This window comes from Lepidothrix coronata, unplaced genomic scaffold, assembly GCF_001604755.1.
Source record: "Lepidothrix coronata isolate B3197 unplaced genomic scaffold, Lepidothrix_coronata-1.0 Scaffold142, whole genome shotgun sequence".
In the NCBI taxonomy this organism is placed as follows: Eukaryota; Metazoa; Chordata; class Aves; order Passeriformes; family Pipridae; genus Lepidothrix; species Lepidothrix coronata.
This window is the reverse complement of record NW_016690322.1, coordinates 1405677-1415748: the sequence shown is the minus strand read 5'-3', so window position 1 is coordinate 1415748 and position 10072 is coordinate 1405677. Positions and strand designations below refer to the sequence as shown.

At 44.4% G+C, this 10072-nt stretch overlaps 1 protein-coding gene across 1 annotated transcript; it reads right to left on the bottom strand.

Annotated features, from left to right (window-relative positions):
* Nucleotides 1-1881: 1881 nt before the first annotated feature.
* GHSR (growth hormone secretagogue receptor) lies at nucleotides 1882-7748 on the bottom strand. Its single transcript, XM_017827770.1, has 2 exons — nucleotides 6966-7748; nucleotides 1882-4049 (listed from the first exon to the last, which is right to left on the bottom strand). Exons 1-2 carry the CDS (start codon nucleotides 7717-7719, stop codon nucleotides 3745-3747), a joined length of 1059 nt encoding a protein of 352 aa, XP_017683259.1. The 5' UTR covers nucleotides 7720-7748; the 3' UTR covers nucleotides 1882-3744.
* Between the last annotated feature and the right edge of the window lie 2324 nt (nucleotides 7749-10072).

Here is a 10072-nt window from a genome sequence, read left to right as displayed (position 1 = left end):
TAAAGTCCTTTTGACCTGTTTCATCATCAATTTAACACAAGAAATAAAATGCAGCCAAATTGTTCTCGTTTATTTGTGAAGCTGTGATACAAAATGTAGAGGTAGAAAAGCTTTTAAAACTGGAACTGTTTGATGAATGAAACTCCAGTTATTTTCTCTATGGGCTACTGGCATATAAGTCAGTAAGAACACAGCAAAATTTTGACTCTTAAAATCTCTATATGACTTTTGTTTTTTTTTCAGTCAAAACTGGCAAAGTTTGTTCCGACAAGGAAGAGTTTCCAGAAATGGAAAGTTGAAGATTCTGAAAGAACTCTTCCTGCAGAGCTACCCTGTCTGTCACATTGATGAACAGCCCTGTGCCTGCAAGAGCTCTTGTCTTCCCTGCATGAAAAATGGATCTCAAAAGCCATGTCCAGACCCTAAATAGGTTGGGGGCACACCTGTGCTCTTTCATGTAGGGAAGGCTTTGGGGAAAAGATACCAGGAACATCAGGTGCTGTGGAAATACCCTGGGAAGTAGAGGAGAAAAGCTTTGTCTCTGCTGGAAAGTGTTTGCCAGTCCATGCTGAGAACTGTGGTGGGTGAGAACAGATGAGACCAGTGCCAGCACTGCTTTGCCAGCACAGGTTGTTTGCCACTGCCTTCTCTGCCTGCAGCATCCCCTCTGCCCCTGTACAACCTGCCAGACACAAGGCAGGAGGAACCTTTACCTGTGTTACTACCTGAGACAGATTGATGATACCTATCTTGGCCTGATTTCGCTGTCCTTCAGTAAAAAATGCTCTTGAAATCTTGCTTGCACTTTTTTTTTTTCCAGTGAAGTTATTTCTTACAACTTGGGCAAGCCCAGGTTGGATGGGGCCCTGAGCAACCTGGTCTAGTGGGTGGCAACCTGCCCATGGCAGGGGGTTGGAACTAAAAGGTCTTTAAGGTCCCTTTTAACCCAAACTGTTCTGTGATTCTATGAATAACCCTCAAGACAAGCAATGCTGGATTCATCCATCAGTGCTGATGGGGATGTGTGTATCTTTCTGGAGGCATCAGGCAAGAGTTGATTTTATGTTGCAAAAGTGAAGGTTATCCAGATTTTGGGTTTTTTTCCTTGCTTCCCATATAAAAGCAGTTTATTTTGCACTGGTACCAGTTTGAAGCAGTGGTCCCTATTCACCACCCGCAGTCAGCATGTCTGTGTTACTCCACTGGCTTTAGCATGTCTATATAGAAAAGTTTTAGTACTGAGGGAAGCAAAACTAATGGCTGGTGTCTTGCCCATGACAGCTACAGGGTGTGTTAAATGTTTAAGTGTTCCCTGCTAGATATGAAATATTTTCCTGCTTGTGCAAGAGCCATATGAAAGTGGCTACTCTTCTTTAATAAAAATGTGTGTATTTTGCTAGCTTTGGCCAAATGTCCAATAACTTGCAGAAACAAATCTATTTCCTTGGTGAGAAGGAAGGAAGAAGTCCCATCCTCCCTCCCAAGAAGCAGCCCCTTTCTTTCTGACTTTTGTGACCCCAGGTTAAATGTTTAAATTTCATTCTATACACAAAGTTGTGGCAATTTCACAGTGTTTCAGTATATAGCTAAAATTTACAGTCTCTCCTGATGAAGTGTTCAGGCTAAATGAAGTAATTAGTGTGTTTGTAGTTTACGTGCAGAAATTAAATGTGTCTACATGGGGCTCCCATGGGTGAGGAGGGGATGTGGCAGTGCTGAGCCAACCCAAGAGAGACCAGCTCCTCCAGCCTTTGTGAATCATGCCAGATCCTTCACCAACACTGAGCCAGTAGGGTTATAAAGGGTCTTATCACTTTATTTCTTTTTCTGTTCACATTTAATACCACAGACACAGCTGAGACTCGAAACACTGATGTGATACCGGGTGCATGTGATGGGTTCGTTTACACAGACGGGTCATTAGTGAGCTCACATCTTCACAATCCTTTTGAGATTCCCCAGTGTCTTGTTTCCCTGAGTTGCATGACATCTGCCATCAGATCTGCTTGTCAGTCAACGAGTGAGAGAACAAAATGGGCTGTGAGGTGGATGTGGTTAGAGGTGAAGTGGGAGATGATCCCATAGCTCTGCAGTACCTTAATGTGTAGTGTGTGTACATCAAACCTGCGCTCCTGCAAGCGTGGAGTGGGGAGGGCACAGGCTCAGGTCCCACCAAGGAGCAGCAACCAGCCCCTGACCCCAGCAAAGCGCCAGGTGCTAGGAAGGATTTGGTATGTAGAGAAGAGGCCAAATTCTCTTGTGAGTTTTACCTGAGCAGCACCGCCAGCTAGAGGTGTAACAGGTGTAAAGTGGCCCAGTGTGAACGAGGGTTTGAAGGCAGGAAAGCTTCTGCTAACAGCAAATTCATTAAGGAGAACTTAAATTCATTATGGAGAATGAATACTAGAACCAAGTGAACAGAAAGCTGCTACCACACATGCATGCTCTGAAGCTCTATGAGCTGGAGCACAAAATCCACGTGTTGGTGAGACAATATAAGACATATTTATTAGCACAGCGGATGGAACATTTTCTGGTGTGCCTTGAAATGGCATACTTAAATCTAATTTAAGATTTTTATGAATCAAGTATGAGAATGTGTCTGCCTGTGTCTTTTAATGCAGATTTTTCTATTATTTTCTCAGGTCACGTTGGTTAAAAAATGTAAAATGTTCTCAATTCAATACTGCAGCAAGCGAGTACAATTGCACACTGGGCTTTACGGGGGGATGTGGGACTGGGAACTGGCTAATAGTCTTCAAACAGAAATGTGGAGGGGGTTTACAAGCAGGAGACCTGTCCTCAGCAAACCTTGGGGTATGGACGGGCACAGTTAGGGGCAGGTAGCCACAAACTTGTTACAAATACCAAATAAATACAACTAAAAGCTTCCAAGTTCAACCACATTGTGTCACTCACAGTCACACTGAACAAAACAAGTACAGATGATTTAGCTAGTATAAAAAAAAAGAGACTTTGGTGGGAGATTGTATTCCACATTTTTATAGCATCACCGCAGTCCTGAAGTCAGCCCTGTCCTTGTCCCACTGATATATATTTTAAAAAAATATTTCAGTACAGTCATGTTGTAAGCCACTTCTGTGAAGGCATTTTTTGTTTCCTTTCTACTTGGATGTGACATGAAGGTCATTTATTTTTAGCATGTGTAAAAATTACCCATTTTACCTCTCTTTTTTTTTTTTTGTTTTTAAGAAATCATTTCCTCCTTCTGAGAAAAACGTGAGCTTATTTAAAAATCAAGATTATGAAAAGTGTATCAAATTTCACGTTTACTACTCCAAAAAGGCAATTCAGTTTTCTCTCTCTAGGGTCTGGTTATATGGTAGCAAAATTCTTAGCAAAACTAAAGCTAACTCTGGAAACATTCAGCTCGAATTAGCTGCTACTGAAGTTGTACAAGTGGGCCACATTTGCTTGGTCAGGAGGGCACAAGCCTAGATCTGGGCTAAAGTCAGCATTAAAAATTCATATGGGCAAAAGCAGCAGACAAATTATACTTGAGTGTTTCCAAATTCTGTGACCATTTGTCTCCTTTTATAGTCTCAAAGTTTAGCTTGTTGTTTTCTTGAATCTTTAACTGCCTGCATTACATCTTTCAGCAGATCCGGACAATGACAAAAGTACGGCTTTAACATTCCGATTCCTGTTTCTTGCCCTCTTTCCCTTCTGTTATGGCTTTCTGGGAAATGCAGTGAGTGATGCACCAGCCCTGGAAACCATGTGTCATGTGATGACACTCGACTCTGTCCACACACGGGAACTTTCCTGCTTTGTGCTGGAGAGTCTTTTCCTTGGGAGGGGTTTGAGTCCGAACAGGCGGCAGGCGGCCACGCGGTACTTTTTGGACATGATGTTGTAGAGGATGGGGTTGATGGCTGCACTAAGGTAGAAGAGGACAAAGGACACCAGGTTGCAGTACTGGCTGATCACTGCTATCTCCCAGGATCCAGCTTCAAAGGATTTGGAAAATAAATATCGTCCTACGTGAAAAGGCAACCAGCAGAGTATGAAAGCAAATACCACCACAACTAAAATAAAAACAGCAGAAGAAATTGTGTTAAGTGTGAGTATTAATAAACAGGTCATTAACATTCTCTTTTACAGTTCTATTCCTTTAGCAAATTAGTCACAAAGTGTGAAAATACATCCCCTAAGCTTTTAGTTGTGTGTCTCTCAATACATTCTCTGGGAGTATAAATTAGTGATACTTAATACACATTGATCATATCTAAACAGGCTGCCTGAATATTGCCCAGCTCATCTGATGTAACAAACTTCTGACCTGTAATACTTATATTTGCATCAACAGAGAATTAAAGAATCCGAATGGTGACAACAAAAAGCTTAACAGTCTATCATCCACAGTGTTTAACAAAAGCAAATGATATGTGATAGACTCAACACTGGGGTTTATAATGAAGAATGTAATCACTGGGAAGCAAAATTATTTAAGGCAAAGCAAAATTGTTTAAGGCAAAGGCCTCAAAATAAAACAACCCACCAGAATGTGGACTTGTAGAGCATGTGTGCTAAGGTAGGAACAAGAGAGTGGTGTACCCTTCCAGTTTGTTCATTTTTTAGAACATGAGTTACTCCTGAGAAGAGTAAAACTAAATATATAGTATATAACTGCATAATTATAGTTATGCAGTGTATCTGTAATATAACACTACCACTGTGGTTGCATTTACATGTAAATATCATGTCTGTAGAGTGATAGGAATGTGTTTGTCTCTGAAGAATGGCCCATTTGAATTTTCATCCAAGAGAAAGGGAAACTTTTTCTGTTCATTTCCTGTGTGCCTTTGACCTTTATTATTTTTCATATTTCTTTGAGTGTATCTATTAATATACTAAAGAGATAAAAACCAGAAAACTCGGGCAAGGGTTTTTGACATTCTTAAGCAGTTTTTACAGTTAACCTGTTCATAGAGTTCACAGAATGATTTGGGTTGGAAGAGACCTTAAAGATCATCTCATTCCAAACCCTTGCCATGGGCAGGGACACCTTCCACTAGACCAGGTTGCTCCAAGCCCTGTCCAACATGTTCTCATGTTTCCCTAGCTCACTTGAGGACTTCAATCCATGTAATGAATGTTACTGTGGTGGTCACTACGAAGAGTGTTTTAAGCACAGTCTATTACGAGTAGAATTTTAAGCACATGTTGTAGGCTTGCCATATGCCTAGTCAGGCTTTCACAGTTTGATCTTCATTCATGCAGAAAGAATCCCATGGATTTCAATAGGAATGGGATATGATAGCTCCTTTGCAAGCTGGGCTATACATTTAGGTGTTTAATTGCAGACCCACAAGCATAACCTTTCTCTACAGTTTAAAAGTGTTTATGCTAATCCCATTTACTTGATGTTCCATGACTTGCTAAAGGCTTAGAAAGTGCCTTCTAAATTTTAAGCAGAACATTAACACCAGTGAGATCAGACTGCAATGAGCATCTGCTGCTACTGAGCCCTCACTAACTTCTTTCCATCTTTCCATCAGGTATCAGACTGTTATCATTTAGGGAATATTGGCTCTCTGTCAGAGGACAGTCTTGCCACTGCTTGCTGTTCTCAGACCTTGTAAAAGGAAAAAAGGTGACTGAAATATTGCAATGCTTGTGGCAATACTTCAGGGTAGGAATAAACAGTTGTAATTATTTCAAGATCTTTATGGTTAAGTATATGGAAATATAAACACAGTAGTAGTAAGTGTAATTTACTTATAGTAAGTGGAGATTCATAATCCTGAACCTCAGGAGTGTAAATGATTAATTACTTCCAAGGTCACGCTTAGCAGACTGAAGTAATTCTATTGATCATAAAATGTAGTTGAAAGGGCACAAAGAATGCTGTGGGTTCTATTATTCTTCCTGCTATCGCATAGTAATAAATTAGGATGTGAACAAAAAATCAGTTAGGCTCCCGTTTGATAATTAAAGTCCTTAGGACTCACTGTCACTTCTTGTCTGGCTCATTAGCCCACCACTTCAGCCCCACTGAAACCAGCACAGCAGAGCTGCTGCCCACGAAACCTTCTTCCTGCAGAGCATCTCATCCCTCCTGAAATCCACGGGATGACTTGCACTGCGGAGGACTTTTGGCTTGAATAAAAGTACGCAGCAGCAGCAGGATTCTGCAGTTTTCAGAACAACTTTTTTGGTTCTGTTCATCAAACTCCCACCACATGCACTGACTTAGTATGTTAAAATTTGTGTTTCCATGTGCCAGCCAGAACTGTTGTTTAAAGCATTCAGCAATGTCAATATACAGAGTTAGGCATAACAGTGTCTGTTGTCTTGATCCTTTTTTTACAACTGTTTTTTTACAGTCAGTGAGATTTTACAACACCAGAGACCTCAAAGGAGACACAAGGCTCCGGGTTCAGCACATCCTGGTGTTTTGCTAATGTAAAAATTCAGATTAATTTTCTTAAGCTTATACAGCCATGGTAGGAAATAATCCCAATTTGCTAAAACCTTGATACTCTTTTCATATAAATCTTCAAGTGCACATCATGCCCTGCCTACTTAGTCTGCAGCTCGACTTCATGGTTTCAGAAGGGTTTAGTTCTGTTTAAAAATCAAATAAACTGTTCTTCTGTAAATAACATCGGTATCCACAACCAAAGAGCAAAAATTCTCAAAAATCTCCAGGGCACAAGCTAATTATAACTGTAGTATTTGTCCTTGTCAGGGATTGTTATTAATGTTTGTTTAACTGTTTGGGAGTCCCCAGCTCAAATCAGTTAGAAATAAATCTAAAGGAGGAGGAGAGTTACTCTACGGATTCCTGGAGTTCTATCCCTTTGCATGAAACATTTTTCATAAATGCTTTCCTTTGGAAACAACTCTAGTAAACTACCAGAGAGCTCTCAATCTTTCTCTCTTTCACACACACACCAGCACACACACCCTTTGGAAAAACAGAGCAAGAAGACTCGTACCTAACATTTTCACAGTTTGCTTGTTGTTCTTGTCCCTGATGACGGTGTTTAGACCGATGTTCTTTCTCTTCCTCTTCCAGAGCTTCCTCCCGATGAGGCTGTACAGCACAGTCAGGCAGAACACGGGCAGGAAAAAGAAGATGCTGGAGATCCAGACCATGATGGTGAGGAGCCCCGAGCGGATGGCATACTCGGTGGCTCGACACTCATTGGTACTCAGGGGGTTTGTGCCGTTCTCGTGCTCGACCCCCACCAGGATGAAGATGGGTCCGGCGCTGATGAAGGAGACAGCCCAGAGGAAGAGGATGACCAGCTTGACCTTCCCCTTGGTGATGATGACTTTAGCTCGGAGGGGGAAGCAGATGGCGACGTACCGCTCCACGCTGAGTGCCGTGATGTTGAGGATGGTGGAGTAGGTGCAGCTCTCGCTGATGAACTGGAAGAGCTTGCAGAGGAGGTCCCCAAAGTTCCAGGGCCGGTACTGCCAGAGGCGGAAGAGGTCCAGGGGCATGCAGAGGAAGATGAGCAGGTCGGAGAAGGCCATGCTGGACAGGTAGAAGTTGGTGGTGGTCCTCATGTCCCGGAACCGCGACACCACCAGCATGGTCATGAGGTTGCCGACGATCCCGATGACGAAGAGCAGGACGCAGGCGACGGTGATGCCGGTGAGCACGGGCACGGGGAACAGGTGCTGCGGGGCCTCGGCGCCCGTCCGGTTCTCCGCGCCGCGGCCGCCCGCGCTGCCCTCCGGCATCCTGCCGCCGAGGGATGCGCATCCCCGCCCGGCGCGGCGCGGCCCGGCCCCGCGCGGTCCCCGCGCCGCTGCGCGCCCGAGCAGGTGCGGGGCCGGGGGCGGGGAGCGACGGGCGGCCCCGCTCCGCCTCTCCCCGGCACTGTCGCTCCCCCCGGCCCGGGGCGGGCGGGCGCTCGCCGCGCGTCACACGAGACGTGGGGCGGCCCCGCGACCCCCGGGCGGCCGCTCCACCCGCGCCGGCACCGGCATTTAAACTTTCTTCCCGAGCCCTCGACGCGGGAGGACTCACCCACCCCGGCGGGTCCGGCGCTCCCGGTCCGCCCCGGCGCCTGCCCCGCCCGGACAGGTGCGGGTCCCGCCTGGTCCCGCCTGTCGGTGCTCTCGGAGAGGCGGGACCGTCCCTTGTCCGCCGTTCTCAGGGCTCTGTCCCCGCGCACATCCCCCCGCACCGCTCAGCAGCGCATTTCCTCAGCCGCGCATCCCCCCCGCCGCGCATCCCCTCACCCCACATCCCACCGGGACCGCGGCGATGGGTTCGATCGCTGCCTCCTTGCTCTGTATCTTTGCTCTGCCCTTGGGTCTTGGCAGGAGCCCGGCGAGGCTCTAGTTCAGTGAAGCTGCAGTAGTCACCCGTTTCCATATGATTTACCTGCAATTAAATTTCGATTCAGCGTGTGGCTGCTGCCCTTTGCAGACGCAGACATCAGAACCGTGTGTTTCCCCAGGTGCAGACTCAAAGGACGATGTTGTACCCAAAAGGAAGTAAAATGGAAGCAGCACAAGGTGAGATCAGGGGCACTAAAGTGACCCCCTGTACATCTGTATAGGGTTTATGTCTCCCTCTTTTCAACCTATCCCCACAAATTGTCAGGGAGTGTGCACTGTGGCACAATCAGTTTTCACTTCTGTCTATCCACAGGGGCTGCATCCCTCACACCCCATCTCTGAGGTGGCAACCAGTGCTCTGAATCCTTGTTGGTATCTAGATTGACCACAGAATCACAGAATGGTTTGGGTTGGAAGAGACCTTAAAGCTCATCTCGTTCCAACCCTCTGCCATGGGCAGGGACACCTTCCACTAGACCAGGTTGCTGCAAGCCCTGAGAGCTTTATGCCGTTTTTCCAGGTGCACTCACACACATGTGTACACCTCCTCTAGCATTCCTAGCTGCAGAGCTTTATTTAAGGGTAGACAGATCTCAAGCATGGTGTGACAACACCGAGTTACTCTGCCTGTGCCTCTGAATGTGCCTGTTCTCTGTAATTTGCTTTCTGTAATCGTGCAAGCATTAGCCTTAGTGCCTTGTCCATAGCCTAATTTGGATGATATATTTTTGCAGTTTCACTGGAATCAGTATTCATCGTTACTGCTCTTAAACTGTGAGACAGTTTTGCAGCAAGTTACTCAACAGTTGCTAAATTTTATGAGGAATGGCTACAGATTAATTGCAGTTGAAACGGAGAAAGAGCCTAATGTACTTCTCACTTTGTCTATCCAGCTGCCTATATAGCTGTGTTATATGTTTCTGAAAAAAAAGTCATGGGCTTTATGTCACCAACATACAGTTAGTTCATATTAGAATTGTGTCCCCAATCTAATTTACATGACATTGCTTTATATTATGGAGATAATAAGTGTCTCTGTAGTTAGGATGCCAAATACTTTGCAATGTTATAAATAATGATTTCTCTTTTTTTTTTTTTTTTATTATTTCTTTTCCCTGACCAGTGGTTTCAGCTGCAGGATGTTGATATTTGCCAGAGAAAATGGCCTGATGCTATAAATGTGACTTTTCTATATAGAGACCATCCTTCATTCTCATGAAATGCTTCCAGTTTTTGCTGAGCTGTATCTTGTCAAAAATGATCCGTTCCTTTTTTTTTTTTTGGGAAAATCATTTATTCCTTATTAAAATGATACTTGAACTATGATGTATATGTCAAAATCAAGTTCAAAAGTGAGGTAGCACCAGGTTTTTGCACTCCAGACAACTTGAGCTTGTAATGCAATGATTTAACACTTAATTCCTGGTGTGTTGAGTGATGAGCCACTTGGATCAGACCTGGTAGTTGTGTTTTGAATCCAGCAACATCGATTTCCTTCTTTTAAGGGTATCATGAGTCAAGGGCTTCTCTGGTTGCTTGTCCTGCATGGGGACAGGACCAGAAAAAAATGTCATCTGAGAGAGAAGAAAAGCAGCTTTAGTTTTCTGATTCTTTCTGATTTCTTTGGCAATTGCAGGCCAAATTTGATGAAATATAAAGAAGTCATCCCATGAACTTTGCATGATAATGGATTACTGCCTCTGCTTTGCATATGCTAAAGGACAGTGGTGCAGATAGTGGTGATAGA